Source organism: Aquarana catesbeiana, linkage group LG02, assembly GCF_042186555.1.
Source record: "Aquarana catesbeiana isolate 2022-GZ linkage group LG02, ASM4218655v1, whole genome shotgun sequence".
NCBI lineage: Eukaryota > Metazoa > Chordata > Amphibia > Anura > Ranidae > Aquarana > Aquarana catesbeiana.
In genome coordinates this window covers 666,671,217-666,690,634 of record NC_133325.1, presented here as the reverse complement: position 1 = coordinate 666,690,634, position 19,418 = coordinate 666,671,217, and the positions used below count along the sequence as shown (strand labels likewise).

At 44.9% G+C, this 19,418-nt stretch overlaps 1 protein-coding gene across 2 annotated transcripts in view; it reads right to left on the bottom strand.

The window, feature by feature from the left end:
* The window catches only part of PRPF8 (pre-mRNA processing factor 8), a 37,813-nt gene extending 31,267 nt beyond the window's left edge, over positions 1 to 6,546 (bottom strand). The window contains exons 1-3 of one of the 2 annotated variants that reach the window (XM_073616632.1): positions 6,421 to 6,546; positions 958 to 1,068; positions 29 to 197 (exon numbers count right to left, since the gene is read on the bottom strand). In XM_073616632.1, coding sequence (XP_073472733.1) covers positions 29 to 197; positions 958 to 1,057 — 269 coding nt within the window. In that variant the 5' untranslated portion in view covers positions 1,058 to 1,068; positions 6,421 to 6,546. Of the gene's footprint in view, positions 1 to 28; positions 198 to 957; positions 1,069 to 6,384 lie in introns of both variants that reach the window. The other variant, XM_073616631.1, reaches the window with a different exon arrangement.
* Positions 6,547 to 19,418: the final 12,872 nt, after the last annotated feature.

Below are 19,418 nucleotides of genomic sequence, written 5' to 3'. Positions count from 1 at the left end.
AATATCTCATAACCAAATGTGACCTTACCCAAGGTAGACCCTCTTATCATGACGGAACTTCCTGTTTGTCATGTCACCATGGTCACGAATGATTTTGCGCACGTGCTCTGGGGGCATGTCTTCTTTCTGAGCATCCACAAAGCCAAATTTCCTTTTCTCTGCATAACGTTTGGCCTGCAGTTGTTGCCATTTGCGAGCTAATGCAAAAAAAAAAAAAAAAATCATATTAGCAAACACTTGCTGTTATAAACAGTTTAAAAAAATTATACTCAGAAAATATGCAACCTGCCATTAAAGCGGTTTTAAAGCCTCCCCTCTCAAAATAAACATGTTTTACTTACCTGCTCCGTGCAATCGTTTTGCAGATGAGCCCCATGAACCTCCTTTCCTGGGGTTCCCTGCAGACAATCTTGGCTCCTCCTCTTCTGAGTGCCTCCGTAGCAAGCTGCTTGCTATGGGGGCCACTCACGCAGGCTCAATCTCGAGCCGGGCTTTGTCTATAGACACACACAGCCTGGTTTGGCCTCACTCCTGCTTCCTCCTCACAGGATTTCACAAATAGCAGCAGAGCCAATGGCTTGTGCTGCCGTCGAGTCTCCTGTGATAAGAGTTGCTGCAGATGGGCATAGCGCTAGATCGATCAAGTGTTTAAAAGGGGATTGGGGGAGCAACTTTTGAAAACATTTTTGCCTTAATGAAGAAAATGCATTAAGGTAAAAACCCTTTTGCCTCAATAACCACTTTAATGCCCTTGTATACTGAAAATGCAACTTCATGCACTGAGCTAGAAAAAGTACGCAAAACATGATCTCACATTTTACTAAAACCTCTCACTAGCTGCATGCTTGCTCAGCAGATGTTTCCTTTAGGTTTAGAAGCATTGACAGTTTAAACATTTAATTGACCTGTAGTTTGAGATACGCAAAGTATAATATTGGTCAACTTAAAATAATTCACCTTTCTCCTGTAACTTTTCTTCAGACATGTAATCTGGCGCTATTGGTGGTGGGCCAGGCATGGGGGGAACCCCAGGTCTGTATGGAAACACCCCAGCCATGGTGTTTCAGGCTGAAAAACAAAAAATACAGAAATTTAACACAAGCATCACAAACACAGCCAAATGACAGACATTATATTGTACGCCGTAATCTTTGTGGTGAACCAGGTTATTTACTGGCATTTAAAGTGGCAGTAAAGACCTTATTGATTTATACCTATCATAAACGTACTTTAGTAGCAGCCAGTGTCATCACTGGCGCATGCTCACTGTGCTCTGAATGCGTGGTGCCAGCCATTTAAACAGCCAAAGCCTGCGAACCTGGAAGGAAGACTAGGTGAAGATGGAAGCCACAGCAGCAGTGACAGTGCACTGCTGGAGCTTTTAGTTTTAGACCCCTTTCACGCTGTACCGCCACTGGTGTCAGCGGTAAAGCAGCGATATTTGGCCGCTAGCGGGGGGGGGGGGGGGGGGGGGGCGGAGTGAATGGAGCAGCTGTTTTAGGGCGGTTTGCAGGTGCTATTTTTAACGCTATAGCGCCTGCAAAATGCTCCAGTGTGAAAGGGGTCTTAAGGCAAGTCTGTCATAATGTGCTAGTATGTCATGCGTAGCGCCACATTATGACATCCTGCAGGAGCCCAATTTATTTTTATTTTTTCAGCTTTAAAACATTTTTTCATTGCAGATGGACTCTTTCCTACTATAACGTCACACTAATAATGTCTGCAATGCTGAATAAATATATACAGCCACATAAATTAATAGATGTCTATGGTAAAAGAAAATGATAAAAAAAAAAAAAAAAAAAAAAAAAAGTCTGTCATTTAACATTTCTACATAGATATTTTTTTTGTACACTGCAGCACATTTTAACATACAATTTGCGCTTTATGGTCGAGTTCAAAAACAAGAAATAACACACATCAAAAAGAGCGCAATGCAAGTACTAGAAAGACGACAAGAGGCCTTCCAAGAATCAAAACTATGCATGGACCCACAAGAGATACAAAAACAGGTATATTAATATGTCGTTCACACACTATTATTCATGAGGTTCAGGCTACTTTGACACAAAGCGCCCGGCGTCAGCGGTACCTATGTATTGTCTCTACCACTGTGACTCACAAGCACACAATACTTTTGGTCGATGCTGCTCATCTAAAAAGTGTTTTTGAATAGTTAGAACATGAAGAGTTGAATCAGGCAAAAATTGCATTGTGGGTGGCCCTACCAGCACTCAACAGCTTACTTTTTCACTGGCTCCAGGTAAAAAAAAAAATAGCATGTGAACAGTGACTACCTCAACAGTGACTGATGTGGCTGCTGAATGCATCCAAGCTATCCAAATTCAATAACGTGAAGCGGCAATTCCTACATTTAGGCCTGATTCACACCTATGCATTTTTAGTGCTTTTTTGCGGATTTGCAGACAGAACGTGTTCCATAGGAAACCATGTTAAATGGGCTGTAGTGCAAAATTTCAACATAAAAAGCACTAAAGATGCATAAGGTGTGAGTCAAGCCTTATACTTATTAGTAACATGATACACCAATACTTAGAGTGTATCATGTTACGAAAGGTGAACTTATCCTTTAACCCTTTCATGACTAAGCCTATTTTTGAAATTTGGTGTTTACAAGTTAAAATCCGTATTTTTTGCTAGAAAATTACTTAGAGTTCCCAAACATTATATATATTTTTTTTAGCAGAGAATCTAGAGAATAAAATGGCGATTGTTGCAATATTTTTTATCACACGGTATTTGTGCAGCGGTGTTTTAATGCAAATTTTTTGAAAAGGGACACTTTCATGAATTTAAAAAAATCCAAACAGTAAAGTTACCCCAATTTTTTTGTATAATGTGAAAGATGATGTTACGCTGAGTAAATAGATACCAAACATGTCACCCTTTATAATTGCATGCACTCGTGGAATGGCGACAAACTACGGTACCTATGAATTTCCATAGGTGACGCTTTAAAAATTTTTTACGGTTACCAGGTTTGAGTTCCAGAGGAGGTCTAGGGCTAGAATTATTGCTCTCGCTCTGACGATCGCGGCGATACCTCAAATGTGTGATTTGAACACCGTTTACATATGCGGGCGCGACTTCCGTATGCGTTTTCTTCGCTGCGCGAGCTCGCGGGGACAGGGGCACTTAAAAAAAAATTTTTTTTTTTTTTTATTTATTTTTTTACTTTATAAATTGTGTTTTAAAAAAAAAATTTTTTTTTTCCTTTTATTGCTGTCACAAAGAATGTAAACATCCCTTGTGATAGTAATAGGTGGTGACAGGTACTCTTTATGGAGGGATCAGGGGTCTAAAAAGACCCCCCATCCCTCCTTTACACTTCAAAGTATTCAGATCGCCGAAAACGGCGATTCTGAATACTGTGTACTTTTTTAAATTCGGCACCATTGGCAGCCGAGTAAACGGGAAGTGACGTCATGACGTCGCTTCTGCGTTTACAACGAGAAGGCTGGAACGAAGCCGCCCACAGCTTCGTTTCAGCCCGCCCCCAGCCGCCGAAAGGCACAGGATCAGACACCGGGCCTCCCGATCGCACAGGAGGCCCGGTAACAGCGGCGGGAGGGGGGGATGTCCCCTCCCGCTCCTCCGGTATAACAACCGAGCGGCTTTTAGCCGCATCGGTTGTTATACTGGGGTAGCCGATCACCCGCTGTAAACAACGGTACCGGGATGATGCCTGCAGCTGCAGGCATCATCCCGGTATAACCCCTGAAAGCTGAGTACGCATATCTGCGTACGGTCGGCGGTAAGGGGTTAAACCCAAAAATATACTGCAGCATACTAATCATTAGATGTAGTGGTTGCATTAGTTTTCTTTTTTTTTAGGCTTTTTTTCCCTTGGTGATCTGGCCAGTAACACACACCCCGTATTAGAGTGCCCCCACTCTGGATGAAGGAGAACAGGGGCCACCTTTAAACAGCAGAATTGTTAAAAGAGAAGTATGGCATTTTTCTTTTTTTAATCGTACTTACCTAGGTGGATGCAGCATTGATGTAATGCTACATCTGTCCCCCGCCGCCTCTAAGGCTGAGCGATCAAACACTGCTGAACGTTCATTACTTTCTGTTGCTCTGAGCAGAGTCGTGACTGTCAGTCAGTGGCACTCAGCTCTCCAAATGTGGCATATTGAGGGGAGGAGTGCTTTAAGTGAAACTTTAAAAAAGAGAACTATGGGATTTTTTTCTATCCCATAATCATACTTACCTGAGTGGATGTAGCATCGGTCCGATGCTTCATCTGTTCCCCACCACCTCTTCACTGAGAACCGAGGCACCTAACACCACCGATGGTTTGGTTCTCTCACCTCCCCAAGCAGAGAGCTGCTGCCTGTCAATCAGCAGCTTATCTGCTCAGCCCCTCCACGTTCATTGGAGCACTGAGCTGTGGAGGGGTGGGGAGAGGCCTTCTCAGCGGTTCACTTAGAGGCTGAGACGCCCATCATTCCAGGCAGCTGGCAGATCCAGACTTCCAGAGTCAGGATAACGCGGTGCCTGGACTGATTCTGGTGACATCAGCAAAGAGCGGACTTCAGACTGCTCTCTGCTGAAAACGGTTCACAGGAGTGCAAAACATATTGCACTCCTGTGACCCATAAGAGAAGCCCAGCCAAATGAGCTCAGACTGGACTTCTCCTTAAAGTGGAGCTTTAAAGACTAAGCCTTTTTCTGACACTTGTTGCTTACAAGCTAAAATATTTTTTTTTTTGCTAGAAAATTACTTAGAACCCCCAAACATCATACATATTTTTTTAGCAGAGACCCTAGAGAATAAAATGAAGGCTGTTAAGATATTTGTCACACTGTATTTGCGCAGCACTCTTTCAAATGCAATTTTTTGGGGAAAAAAAATATACACTTCAATGAGTAAAAAAACAGTAAAGTTAGCCCAATTTTTTGTATAGTGTGAAAGATGATGTTACGCTGAGAACAGTGATCTTTATTCTAAGCAAAAAAAAATAGTGATTCTCATTTTACCCAGAATCGTGCAGCTCTACCCTATATTGTTTTTTTCATGAAAGTGGAGTTATCCTTTGAGGCCGGGTTCACATATATGCGGCTCACAGCATGGGGTATGGTGCGCTTCTGTTCACCATTTCAGGTGAAAGTCAGGCTTTAATTTTTGCCTGAACTCACACCTGAACCGGACCCAAACACGCACAGGACCCTTTTGGAATGTGGACCGCAGCTGCCCCAGACCTGTGTGAACCAGCTCCACTGAAAGCCAGTGACACTTATATGTCCTGTGAAGAAACACGCATCCAATTCACACATATGTAAACCCAGCCTAACGAGAGATCTTTGCGTGTATGGTCAGCTTCACAAAACGCAACTTCAGCAACTATTTGCTGGTCAACCTGGTCTCAAGTAATTATTGGAGCATTATATAAATAAAAGCATGCGATAAAAAATGTAGATTGATATATACACAGCTAATAACCGCATACAGTTAGCAGAACACAATACTGATCCCCCCCCCCCCCCAATCCATGCGCCTGTCCCCTTTCAGGATGACTGGGTTCCTATGGCAGGGGTGGTACTTTTTGAAGCACCTGATTAGAGCCAAAGGCTCCAATAGGCTTCAAAATAGGGTTGGCTCAGAGAGCGTGCCCTGATCCCACCCAATTGTGTGACGATAGCAAATTAATTTTCGCTATTTTCACACAAACCTTCATCCCCGCCAATCAGGAGGCAGGGCGTCAGACCTGTTTCCTGATTGGCCAATGCGCCAGGCCACCCAACTGGATGCCTGGCACTTAGGAAAAGGAGCGGAGGACTTGGAGACACACGCTGGAGGTCGTAGTAAGTGCCACAAAGTCAGAGCCGTGAGCCCCCGGGGTTGGTGGGCACAACAGTGGCCGCACTCGATGAGCCGCCACTGGATCACTGTAATGGGAAGAGAAGTAAGGTAAAGTTCCAGCACTTTCATTTGAAAAGGAAATCAAAGTAATGGAGATAACTGAACACCAACTGTCCACCTAGGAGGAGGACAAGGTGGCCATTGAATGGTTCTCACAATGGAAAGTCGGCTGGGCTCAGAACATCCACAGAGCCAACGTTCTGCTCGCTCCCTCTACCTGGGTTCAGATAACACATGAAGATCCGGCCTCACAGCGAGCACACGGCGGACCCTTTATAGAGCTCAGGCCTAGCAGACAACCACCATCTCCTCCCCTCCCTCAGGGCTCCATATTACACACCCACTCCGTACAATAACATAGGACGTGCTACACTCATGCTGGGCAGCTTTCATTTTGTCCCGCACTTTAGGCCTCAGGCCTGAGCCCGCTCCGTGCAAATCCCTTCAGCGGCCCCCAAGCCACCCACCAGCCTGCTTCCGCTACGGAGATCACACACCTGGCTCTCCGGCCTCGTCCCGTCTCTCCCGCTTACCAGACCCAGCTTCCGCCCAGAACACAGCGACGGCGGAGGAACGCACCACACACGACCAACCTATGACCCGGAAGTGCAAGGCAGCGACTGGCCTCTCGTTACACCAATGAAATCACGGCACTCACCAAATGTGGAAGTGACGAAGGGCACTCAGGGCGTGGCCAGTGTATTATAGAGTTAGGGTGTTTATGAGGTGTGCTGTGGCAAGTAAATGCAAGCAAACATGATGTTTCGTTATAGTTAATGTAACAGGATCAGTAATGCTGAAAGTAGCAACACACAAGGGGTTTTTAAAACCTAACTGGACCTTAAGTTCGATGCAGAATGAAAAGCAAAACTTTATTTTTATTTTGGATGAAGTAAAAGGAGGGTTATGACCCAGTCAGTATTTTTGCCATCTGTGTCTCTGGAGATTTCCCTTCACTTCCTGTCTCATAGCCAAAACAGGAAGTGAAAGGAGATTCCCCCCCCCTTCACTTTTGATAATAACAGCAAACAGGAAAAACGGCACAGAGAGCAGGGCCTGACTGGCAACTTTTGGTCCAGGGAGAAAGTACCACTCAGAGGCCCATGGTGCAGTAACTCAGCCCCCTTTCCACTCTTCGCTCCCTCCTCCCAACCCCAGGCTGAAGCTCCACTCTAGGTACTCTCTGCTCACCGGGCAGGTCAGGCTGGACAGCGCCTGCTACACCGACTGCGGGTTCCCTTTTTACTCCTCTTTACCAGGAACCCTAGGCATGTCGGTGGCAGAAGCAGTGTAGCAGAGGCATAGCTAGAAATGTCAGTGCAAAAAACCATTAAGGGGCCTCCCACCCAAACTTGGGGCCCATTATTACAGTCCTGCAGTGGGACCCTTGCGCATGTTCTGCAGCAGGCCCCCTTCCTGTCCTTACATTAGACTCCCCCCTTACATCCAAGTTTCCGTCTTTGCCTTACAATGCAAAGGAGAACTCTGCAGACCCTGATCTAAAGGGGAACTCTGTAGACCCTGATCTAAAGGGGAACTCTGCGGACACTGATCTAAAGGGGAACTCTGCGGACCCTGATTTAAAGGGGAACTCTGCGGACCCTGATGTATTGGGAAACTCTGATGTAAGAGGTTCTCTGGTCACTAGTAGTTTTGGGCAAATGGTTCTGGTCGAGCATAAGTTTAGCCCGAACATTAGTTGTTCGCCCGTCTAGCGAACTCCCAAATTGTCAGGGCGTTCCACTGTTTCTTCGGCCCCCCAAAAGCCCCACAAAACATTTTAAGCCCTGATTGGCTGAAGCAATGAAGGCTTTGCCTAATCAGGGCACAGAACATTGTCAGAGCCATGATTGGAGAATGTCATGATGACAATCATGAGGCTAATCATTGCTCATAGACCCACCCCACACTATAAAAGGAGAGAGAGAGAGAGGGAGAGAGAGGAAGAGAGAGGGAGAGAGAGGAAGAGAGAGGGAGAGAGAGGGAGAGAGAGGGAGAGAGAGGGAGAGAGAGGGAGAGAGAGGGAGAGAGAGGGAGAGAGAGGGAGAGAGAGAGAGGGAGAGAGAGGGAGAGAGAGAGAGAGAGAGAGAGAGAGAGAGAACAGGGCTCTGTTCATTGCTACTAGCGCTACTTTCACACTGAGGCACTTTACAGGCGCTACAGCGGTAAAAATAGCGCCTGTAAATCGCCTCTCCTGTGTCAGAGTGGTGCGGTTGCAGGATGGACAAAAAAGTCCTGCAAGCTGCATCTTTGCAGCACTATAGGAGCAGTGAATTCACCACTCCTAAAGCGCCCCTTCCCATTGAAAACAATGGGGCAGCACCGCAAACCCGCTGGCCCTTTGCGGGTGGTTTTAACCCTTTTTTGGTCGCTAGCGGGGGTTAAAACCGCCCCACTAGCGGCCGAATAGCATCGCTAAAACGACGGTAAAGCGGCACTAAATATAGCACCGCTTTACCACCGACGCCCACAACGCCCCAGTCTGAAAATAGCCTTAGTGTGCTATTGTGATTTTATTGTGAGTGTAGTGTGAATATAGTGATAGTGCAGCGTCAGTGTAGTGCGTCTTTACAGTTTTACTGCAGTATATTGAAGTGCATCTGTGCAGTATACTGAAGTGTGTCAGTGTAGTGCATCTGTGCAGTTTTACTGCAGTATATTGTGGTGCGCCAGTGCATTTTTACTGCAGTATATTGAAGTGTGTCAGTGTAGTGCATCTGTGCAGTTTTACTGCAGTATATTGTAGTGCGCCGGTGCATTTTTACTGCAGTATATTGAAGTGTGTCAGTGCATTTTTACTGCAGTATATTGTAGTTCACAGTGCATTTTTGTTGCAGTATACTGTATTGAAGTGCATCAGTGCCGTTTTACTGCAGTATATTAAAGTTTGTCAGTGCATTGTTACTGCAATATATTGTAGTGCATTAGTGCATTGTTTGTGCAGTATATTGTAGTGCATCCGTGCAGTTTTACTGCAGTATATTGAAGTGTGTCAGTGCATTTTTACTGCAGTATATTGAAGTGCATCTGTAAAATTTTACTACAGTAAATTGTAGTGCGTCAGTGCAGTTTTTCTGCAGTATATTGTAGTGCGCCAGTGCATTTTTACTGCAGTATATTGAAGTGCGTCAGTGCATTTTTACTGCAGTAATTTGTAGTGCACAGTGCATTTTTGCTGCAGTATACTGTATTGAAGTGCATCAGTGCCATTTTACTGCAGTATATTGTAGCGCGTCAGTGCAGTGTTACTGAAGTATATTGTAGTGTCCAGTGTATTTGTGCTGCAGTATATTGAAGTGTGTCAGTGCATTGTTACTGCAGTATATTGTAGTGCATCAGTGCAGTTTTACTGCAGTATATTCAAGTGTGTCAGTGCAGTTTCATTGCAGTATATTGTAGTGTGTCCGTGCAGTTTTACTGCAGTACATTGTAGTGCGTCAGTGCATTTTTACTGCAGTATATTGTAGTGCGCCCGTGCAGTTTTACTGCAGTATATTGAAGTGCATCCGTGCAGTTTTACTGCAGTATATTGTAGTGCGTCCGTGCAGTTTTACTGCAGTATATTAAAGTGCTTCAGTGCATTTATACTGCAGTTTATTGAAGTGCATCAGTGCATTTTTACTGCAGTATATTGAAGTACATCAGTGCAGTTTTACTGCAGTATATTGTAGTGTATCAGTGTATTGTTACTGCAGTATATTGTAGTACATCCGTGTAGTTTTACTGCAGTATATTGAAGTGTGTCAGTGCATTGTTACTGTAGTATATTGTAGTGCGTCAGTGCATTGTTACTGTAGTATATTGTAGTGCGCCAGTGCAGTGTTACTGCAGTATATTGTAGTACGTCCATGCAGTTTTACTGCAGTATATTGAAGTGCATCTGTACAGTTTTACTGCAGTATATTGTAGTGCGTCTGTGCAGTTTTACTGCAGTATATTGAAGTGTGTCAGTGTATTTTTACTGCAGTATATTGTAGTGCATCAGTGCATTTTTGCTGCAGTATATTGAAGTACATCAGTGCAGTTTTACTGCAGTATATTGAAGTGTGTTAGTGCATTGTTACTGTAGTATATTGTAGTGCGTCAGTGCATTGTTACTGTAGTATATTGTAGTGCGTCAGTGCAGTGTTACTGCAGTATATTGTAGTGCATCCGTGCAATTTTACTGCAGTATATTGTAGTGCGTCAGTGCATTTTTGCTGCAGTATATTGAAGTGCATCAGTGCAGTTTTACTGCAGTACACTGAAGTGTGTCAGTGCATTGTTATTTTAGTGCGTCAGTGCATTGTTACTGTAGTAAATTGTAGTGGGTCAGTGCATTGTTACTGCAGTATATTGTAGTGTATCAGTGCATTTTTGCTGCAGTATATTGTAGTGCATCAGTGCATTTTTACTGCAGCATATTAAAGTGCATCTGTACAGTTTTACTGCAGTACATTGTAGTGCGTCAGTGCAGTTTTACTGCAGTATATTGAAGTGCATAAGTGCATTTTTACTGCAGTATATTGTAGTGCGTCAGTACAGTTTTACTGCAGTATATTGAAGTGCAGTTTTACCGCAGTATATTAACCACTTGACAACTGGGCACTTAAACCCCCTTCCTAACCAGTCCAATTTTCAGCTTTCGGTGCTCTCACATTTTGAATGACAATTACTCAGTCATGCAACACTGTACCCATATGAAATTTTTGTCCTTTTTTCACACAAATAGAGCTTTCTTTTGGTGGTATTTAATCACAGTTGGGTTTTTTATTTTTTGCGCTATAAAAGAAAAAACACTGAAAATTCTGTAAAAAAAAATGAAATTTTCTTTGTTTCTGTTATAAAATTTAGCAAATTAGTAATTTTTCTTCGTAAATTTTGGCCACAATTTATACTGCTACATATCTTTGGTGAAAATAAGTACAAATCGGTGGATATTATTTGGTCTTTGTGAAAGTTATAGAGTCCAAAAGCTATGGTGCCAATATCTGAAAATTGATCACACCTGAATTAGTGACGGCCTATCTATATTCTTGAGACCCTAACATGCCAGAAAAGTACAAATACCCCCCAAATGACCCATTTTTAGAAAGAAGACATTCCAAGGTATTTAGTAAGAGGCATGGTGAGTTTTTTGAAGTTGTCATTTTTTCCCACAATTCTTTGCAAAATCAAGATATTTTTTTTCACAAAATTGTCATATTAGCAGGTTATTTCTCACACACCGCTATGCATACCACAAATTACACCCCAAAACACATTCTGCTATTACTCCTGAGTATGGTGATACCACGTGTGTGAGACTTTTACACAGCATGGTACATACATGGCCATTATCTTGCACGGTATTTGCGCAGCAATTTTTTGAACGCTTTTTTGGGGGAAAAAAACAGTTTTGTGCTTTAAAAAAAAACAAAACAGTAAAGTTGCCCCAATGTTTTTGCATAATGTGAAAGATGAAGTTACGCCGAGTAAATAGATACCTAACATGTCACCCTTCAAAATTGCACACGCTCGTGGAATGGCTCCAAACTTCGCTACTTAAAAATCCCCATAGGCGACGCTTTAAATTTTTTTACTGGTTACATGTTTTGAGTTACAGAGGAGGTCTAGGGCCAAAATTATTGCTCTTGCTCTACTGATCGCACCGATATCTCACATGTGTGGTTTGAACACCGTTTTCATATGTGGGCGGGACTTAGGTGTGCATTCGCTTCTGCATGCGAGCACACGGACAGGGGCGCATTAAAAAAAAAAATTTCTTTTATTGTTCATTTTACTTTATTTATTTTAGTTTAACACTTTTTTTGCAAAAAAAAAAAAAATTTTGATCACTTTTATTCCTATTACAAGGAATGTAAACATCCCTTGTAATAGGAATATGGCATGACAGGTCCTCTTTACAGTGAGATATGGGGTCAATAAGACCCCACATCTCACCTCTAGGCTGGGAAGCCTGAAATTAAAAAAAAAAAAAAAAAAAAAAAAAACGATTCTGGCTTAGATCGTAGAGGTGAGTCGGTAGAAGCATCGCAGGGTGGCGGGAAGGGGGGGATGTCCCCTTTCGCCTCCCATAAGAATGATCAAGCAGTGGAACAGCTGCTATGATTGTTCTTATGGTGTAGAGAATCGCCGGCTGAAAAAGCTGATATCTGAATGATGCCTGTAGCTGCAGGCATCATTCAGATATCCCCGCACAAAGTCAATGACTTCCTATGACGGGGGGCGGGAAGTGGTTAAAACACATTTTTTTTTTTTTTAATACAAAGTTGTCCATTTATACAATATTTCTAACATATAGCATATACATACCAAAAATGACACCCCAAAATAGATTCTCCTACTCCTCCTGAGTACGGTGATACCACATGTGTGAGACTTCCACATCCTGGCCACATACAGAGGCCGAGTACAGCCGAGTATGGCTGAGCATGGCAGAGTATGGCTGAGTATGGCTGAGTATGGCTGAGTATGGCTGAGCATGGCTGGGCATGGCTGAGCATGGCTGAGTATGGCTGGGTATTGCAGAGTATGGCTGGGTATTGCAGAGTATGACTGGGTATTGCAGAGTAGTGCAGGGTATTGCGGAATATTGCAGGGTGTTGCGGAGTATTGCGGGGTGTTGCAGAGTATTGCGGGGTGTTTTGGGGTATTGCAGAGTATTTTGGGGTGTTGCAGAGTATTTCGAGGTGTTGCAGAGTATTTCGGGGTGTTGCAGAGTATTTTGGGGTGTTGCAGAGTATTGCGGGGTGTTGCAGAGTAGTGCAGAGTATTGCGGGGTGTTGCGGAGTAGTGCAGGGTATTGCAGGGTATTGCAGAGTATTGCGGGGTGTTGCGGAGCAGTGCAGGGTATTGCGGGGTATTGCAGAGTATTGCGGGGTGTTGCGGAGTAGTGCAGAGTTTTGCAGGGTAGTGCAGAGTATTGCGGGGTGTTTCGGAGTAGTGCAGAGTATTGCGGGGTGTTTCGGAGTAGTGCAGAGTATTGCGGGGTGTTTCGGAGTAGTGCAGGGTATTGCGGGGTATTGTAGAGCATTGCGGGGTATTGTAGAGCATTGCGGGGTATTGTAGAGTATTGCGGGGTATTGCAGGGTATTGCGGGGTATTGCAGAGTATTTCAGGGTATTTCTGGGTATTGCATCGCATTATAGTATGGAGGGATGGCTGCATGTGACTGTATTTGTCACTGAGCAGCGTTGTGGGCACTACAGATGCAGCCCACAACGCTGCTACAATCTGATCCCTCCCCCTCTCCTCCCCCTCTGTAATGATCGGTACACAGAGGGGAGGGAGTAACAGAGGGGAGGGAGGTTTGTTTACATGTGACCGCTCCATCATTTGACGGAGCGATCACATGGTAAACGGCGGCGATCAGCGGCCGTTTACCGTGATCCATGATGCGGACCCGGCGGTCACGGATGTTCTCGGGTGCGCGCCCCAGGGGGCGCGCGAGAGCAGGATTCTGGGAGGACGTCCCACGGACGTCCACCCAGGAAAACCCAACTGCGCTGTAGCCGTCTTTCGGCTATGGCCCGGTCGGCATGTGGTTAAAGTGCGTCAGTGCAGTTTTACCGCAGTATATTAAAGTGCGTCAGTGAAGTTTAACCGCAGTATATTAAAGTGCGTCAGTGCAGTTTTACCGCAGTATATTGTAGTTACGTCAGTGCAGTTTTACTGCAGTATATTGTAGTGACATTTCTGTCACCGGCAGTCCCCAAGTTAAAGTGCACCAAACACCACTTTCCATTGAATAAAGTGCATCCAATTACACATTTTCTCATCTCCGTTACATTTCGGTAACAAGCCTGGGAGGTCAACAAGGAGAGGAAGACATTCCCATGCCACTGTGAAGGGGCCAGCAGTGACTCTGTCCACAGGCAAAGATGGATGTGGTTAGGACAGGGCACCACGTTCTCTATTTAGTGATGTTGCCACTGCCATCCACCCACAGCATGCAGAGGAGGTGGTGGACTGGCTTACTAAACCATCCTCATCCTCTATCAAGCAGTGACTAGTGCTCAGTCTACCGCAGCTGCCAGAGTGGCTTACTCTGCTTCCTTGTCCACAGTTACTCCTGCCATAGCCCCCAGCATCCTGCATGGAGGATTCAGCAGAGTTGTTTGAACACAGCGCCAGCCACTTGCTCCTTAATGATTCACCAAACATGAGTCTACAGAGAGGGGAGAACACTGATAAACAACAAATTGGCAGTTATGTTCCCCCAGCCGCAGCGTATTGCCAAGTTGGCTCTAGTGATGATGAGGAGCTCACTGATGCGACTTGGGTGGAGGATAGAGCAGATGAGGAAAGTGAGAGTGAGGCACAACCCCAATGAGGCAGGATGTCTTCCAGAGGCAGCAATCATGGAAGAGTAGAGAGCAGCCACCCTATTCCATCAGATTGTGGAGCTGTTATCTCCCGGTCTACTTCCCACAGCTCAGCTGTCTGGATTTTTTTTTAGCACATGTGCAGCCGATCGCACTGTTGCAATTTGAAAACTTTGCCTCAAGCAGATAAAGTATGGCAAAAACACCAACCATTTGGGTACCACATGCTTGACAAGGCATTTAACCTCCCACCACTATGTTGATTGGCAAGAGTACCTGAAAGCCACACAAAAGGCACACAATTATTCTCCACCTCACTCCTCACCTTTCAGGCCTACCCCTGATATATCTCATGACCTCTCAGCAGCCTCCACTGACAGGGATGATGGTATAGTGAAGGGTGTCACAGGTCCCTGCAGCGTGTCTGCCAGCAGCACACCGCCAGCTTTAGAGTATAGAACGCAAATTTCTCTGCCCCAGCTGCTGCAGCGAAAAAAAAAATATACAGTCACTGCCACCCACATGCCCAGCACCTAAATTCCAGCTTGTCCAAGCTGCTGGCTTTACAACTCCTGTCTTTCCGTCTGGTGGATTCTGTCCCCTTCCATGAATTTGCAGAATGTACTGTACACAATGGCAGGTTCCCAGTCGCTATTTCTTTGTACTTAAGGCCATTCCCGTTTTGTACCATCGTGTGTCCAGCAAGCATAGTCAGGGATGATATATTTCATTCAAAGCACACTGGGTAACTCTGCTTGCAACTAAGAAGAATGCAGGACAGGGCTCAGTGCTGGAGCTTGTTTTGCCACCACGTCATCATACAGCTGGTGGTGATGACGTGAGTTTTGTCAGCTCCATCCCCTCCTCTGCTGAATTGTCCTTTGAACCACCAGTACCCCCAAGCATTCAAGGGGCTATACAAAGAGTTAGGCTAAAAGATGCCATGCAGTGCTTCAACTGGTCTGTGTAGGGGACAGGAGCCACACCGGAGCAGAGATTCTTTCAGCTTTGCAGGGGTAGGCCCAGAGGTGGTTCACCCCACAGAAGTTTAAGCCAGGAACAGTGGTGTGTGTGAGGATGGCACTAACCTCCTGTCCACCCTTCGACAGGGAAAGTTGACACGTGTCATGCCTGGCACATGTCCTCAATTTGTTGGTGCAACCTTTCTTAAACAGGTACCCAGAGTTGCAGGAGTTTCTAAGGTAGGCCAGAAGAGTCTGTAGCCATTTCAGGTGGTCATACACAGCCAGTGTTCGGCTGGCGGAAATTCAGCGGGAATTCCACCTGCCCATAAACCGCCTGATTTGTGACATGCCCACCAAGTGGAACTCAACTTTGGCAATGCTGCAGATGTTGCACATGCAGCAGAGGGCCTTCAAAGAGCTGATAAAGGATGCATGCACTGTAGTGTCACCATTTGAGGAGGCGACAAGGATAGTTAGCCGTGACAATGCATGCACCAGTGACGAAATCCCTGTTGTGCTCCTGCTGGAGCAGACTGCATGGCATTATGGACAGGGCACTCGAGGCAGAGCAGCGGGAGGAAGAGGAGGACTTCCTTTCCTCTCAAGGCCTGCTTTATGCAGACAACATTTTTGTGATGTCACAGTACACACAAGAGGAGAGGGGGGAAGAGGAGGAGGATTATGGCTGTTTTGGAGGCATTGAATCAGAGGAAGACATACACTATATTACCAAAAGTATTGGGACACCTGCCTTTACACACACATGAACTTTAACAGCATCCCAGTTTTATGCCCCGTACACACGGTCGGACTTTGTTCGGACATTCCGACAACAAAATCCTAGGATTTTTTCCGACGGATGTTGGCTCAAACTTGTCTTGCATACACACGGTCACACAAAGTTGTCGGAAAATCCGATCGTTCTGAACGCGGTGACGTAAAACATGTACGTCGGGACTATAAACGGGGCAGTGGCCAATAACTTTCATCTTTTTATTTATTCTGAGCATGCGTTGCACTTTGTCCGTCGGATTTGTGTACACACGATCGGAATTTCCGACAACGGATTTTGTTGTCGGAAAATTTTATCTCCTGCTCTCCAACTTTGTGTGTCGGAAAATCCGATGGAAAATGTCCGATGGAGCCCACACACGGTCGGAATTTCCGACAACACGCTCCGATCGGACATGCTTCAACTCTTCTGGGAAGACTGTCCACAAGGTTTAGGAGTGTGTCTATGGGAATGTTTTATCATTCTTCCTGAACCGCATTTGTGAGGCAGGCACTGATGTGGACAAGAAGGCCTGGCTCGCAGTCTCAGCTCTAAATCATTCCAAAGGTGTTCTATCGGGTTGAGGTCAGGACCCTGTGCAGGCCAGTCAAGTTCCTCCACCCCAAACTCACTCATCCTTGTCTTTATGGACTTTGTGCACTGGTGCATAGTCATGTTGGAACAGGAAGGGGCCATTCCCAAGCCGTTCCCACAAAGTTGGGAGCATGAAATCATCCAAAATGTCTTGGTATGCTGACACCTTAAGTGTTTCCTTAAGTGGAACTTGATTATAGCTGCAAAGGGTGGGCCAACTCCATATTGAACCCTATGGACTAAGACTGGTGTGCCATTAAAGCTCATGTGCGTGTAAAGGCAGGTGTCACAATACATTTGGTAATATAGTGTACGTCAAACCTTAAGAGATGGTTTTCCGTCCCCAGAACCCCTTGGGAGTAGTACGTGGCTGGGAGGAGGCAGTAATCCTCAGTGACCACGTGGACTCTGCTTCTCATGCCTCTGCAAACTTGCAGTGCATGGGCTCCCTTATTCTTCAAAGCCTGCAAAAGGCCCTGCAAATTTGTGGCATCAAGGAAAAAGGATCATTATTGGTTGGCAACCCTCTTTGGCCATTGTTACAAGGGGAAAGTCTCAAAACTCATCCCGTCCCCACAGAGGGAGCAGAGGATGAAATATCTTGAGGACACCTTAAAGAGGAGTTTATGTAATGCCTTTCCAGACTCTGGTAGGTTACATTCTCATGGAAAAGCTAGTTTTGAGGCCTCTGTTTGTCAAAGGAAGAGCAGTGAAGAAGGGGGGGCGCCTCAGTGATGCATTTCAAAGGTTTTTTAGTCCTTGGCGCCCAGGGCTGTCAGCTTCCACAACCCATCGGTAGCATCTGCATCATATGGTGGGAGCTTATTTAGGGGCGAAAACAAACATGGAGAGCTTTCCAGTTGACAATTCACTGGGTTACTGGATCATGTGAATAGACCACTGGCCAAAACGTGCCCAGTATGCAAATGAGCTGCTGGGCTGCCCTGCATGCAGCGTGCTTTCTGAATGGGCATTCAGTGCTGCCGGAGGTTTTGTGACAGATAAAAATGCGCGTCCACAGGCTCCCTTGACCGGCTGACATTTATCAAAATGAATCTTTGCTGGATTAGCAGCCGCTATCAAGGCCCCTGATGCCGATTTGAGGGGATCATGCTCTGCTTCAGTATGTCACAGTACATGTTGGCATTCATGGTTCCCTCAATGAACTGTAGCTCCCCAGTGCAACACTCATGCAGCCCCAGACCATGACACTCCCACCACCATGCTTGACTGTAGGCAAGACACACTTGTCTTTGTACTTCTCACCTGGTTGCCACCACATGCGATTGACACCATCTGAACCAAATAAGTTTATCTTGGTCTCATCAGACCACAGGATGTGGTACCAGTAATCCATGTCCTTAGTCTGCTTGTCTTCAGCAAGCTATTTGCAGGCTTTCTTGTGCATCATCTTTAGAAGAGTCTTCCTTCTGGGATGGCAGCCATGCAGACCAATTTGATGCAGTGTGCGTGTATAGTCTAAGCACTGACAGGCTGACCCCCCACCCCTTCAACCTCTGCAGCAATGCAGGCAGCACTCATACGTCTATTTCCCAAATACAACCTCTGAATATGATGCTGAGTATGTGCACTCAACTTCTTTGGTCGAACATGGCGAGGCCTGTTCTGAGTGGAACCTGTCCTGTTAAACCACTGTATGGTTTAACCGTGCTGCAGCTCAGTTTCAGGGTCTTGGCAATCTTATTACAGGCTAAGTAATCTTTATGTAGAGCAACAATTCTTTTTTCAGATCCTCAGAGAGTTCTTTGCCATGAGGTGTCATGTTGAACATCCAGTGACCAGTATGAGAGAGTGAGAGTGATAACACCAAATTTAACACACCTGCTCCCAATTTACACCTGGGATCTTGTAACATTAAACGAGTCACATGACACCGGGGAGGGAAAATGGCTAATTGGGCCTAATTTGGAAATTTTCACTTAAAGTGTACTCACTTTTGTTGCCAACAGTTTAGACATTAATGGCTGTGTGTTGAGTTATTTTGAGGGGAAAGCAAATTTACACTGTTATACAAGATGTACACTCACTACATTACATTATAGCACAGTGTAATTTCTTCAGTGTACTCACTTCTGTGAGATACTGTCATTTGCTGTAACGAGCAGGGCACTCTGATTCCTACTGTATTAAAGTGTATTTGTACTGTCTACCCTCAAGTTGTAAAGCTCTGCATAAACTGTCAGCACTATATAAATCCTGTATAATAATAATAATTTAATTTTTTTTACAGCAATGCCAATTCTTGCTTTCATCAAGAGTACCTCAACAGTGTTACAGTTTGAAGGCTCCACCAACACCCAAAGCCCAATTTTTCAGCCGTTGTTTGACAGAGCCATATCACTTAAATTTTTTACAGCAAGGCCAATTCTTGCTTTGATCAAGAGTACCTCTATAGGGTTACGGTTTGAAGGCTCCGCAACACCCAAAGCCCAATTTTTATGCACCTGTTACTCTATCCAAAGTCTGTGAAACAGACACCAGAATTTATCCAAAAAATCTCTAATCTTGTTCCAAGTGTACTGAATTGTGGCCTCATCAGACAGACTAGTCGTTGTTTACAAAATAAAGAAAGCTTGCAGGGAAAATGTCATTTTTTTTTCTTTATAAATGTTCTTTGCTGCAGCAGGTTCTATACATGGTACAGATGTGCCACTTTTCAGACAGACTATAGGGGAACCCTAGGCACCATATTTGAAGGAATTTTTCATTTTTCTAGTTTCACTTTAAATCACTGCTCATTTAAAAATGATCTTTTTTAAAAACTATTTTTTCAAACCCTTTGTATGCCCAATAACTTGCAATGGGCACTTTTGATTTTTCCAGTTCGGATCCCATAGCCTGCAATTGGGGGTTCTTTGTTTTTGGCTCCAAAT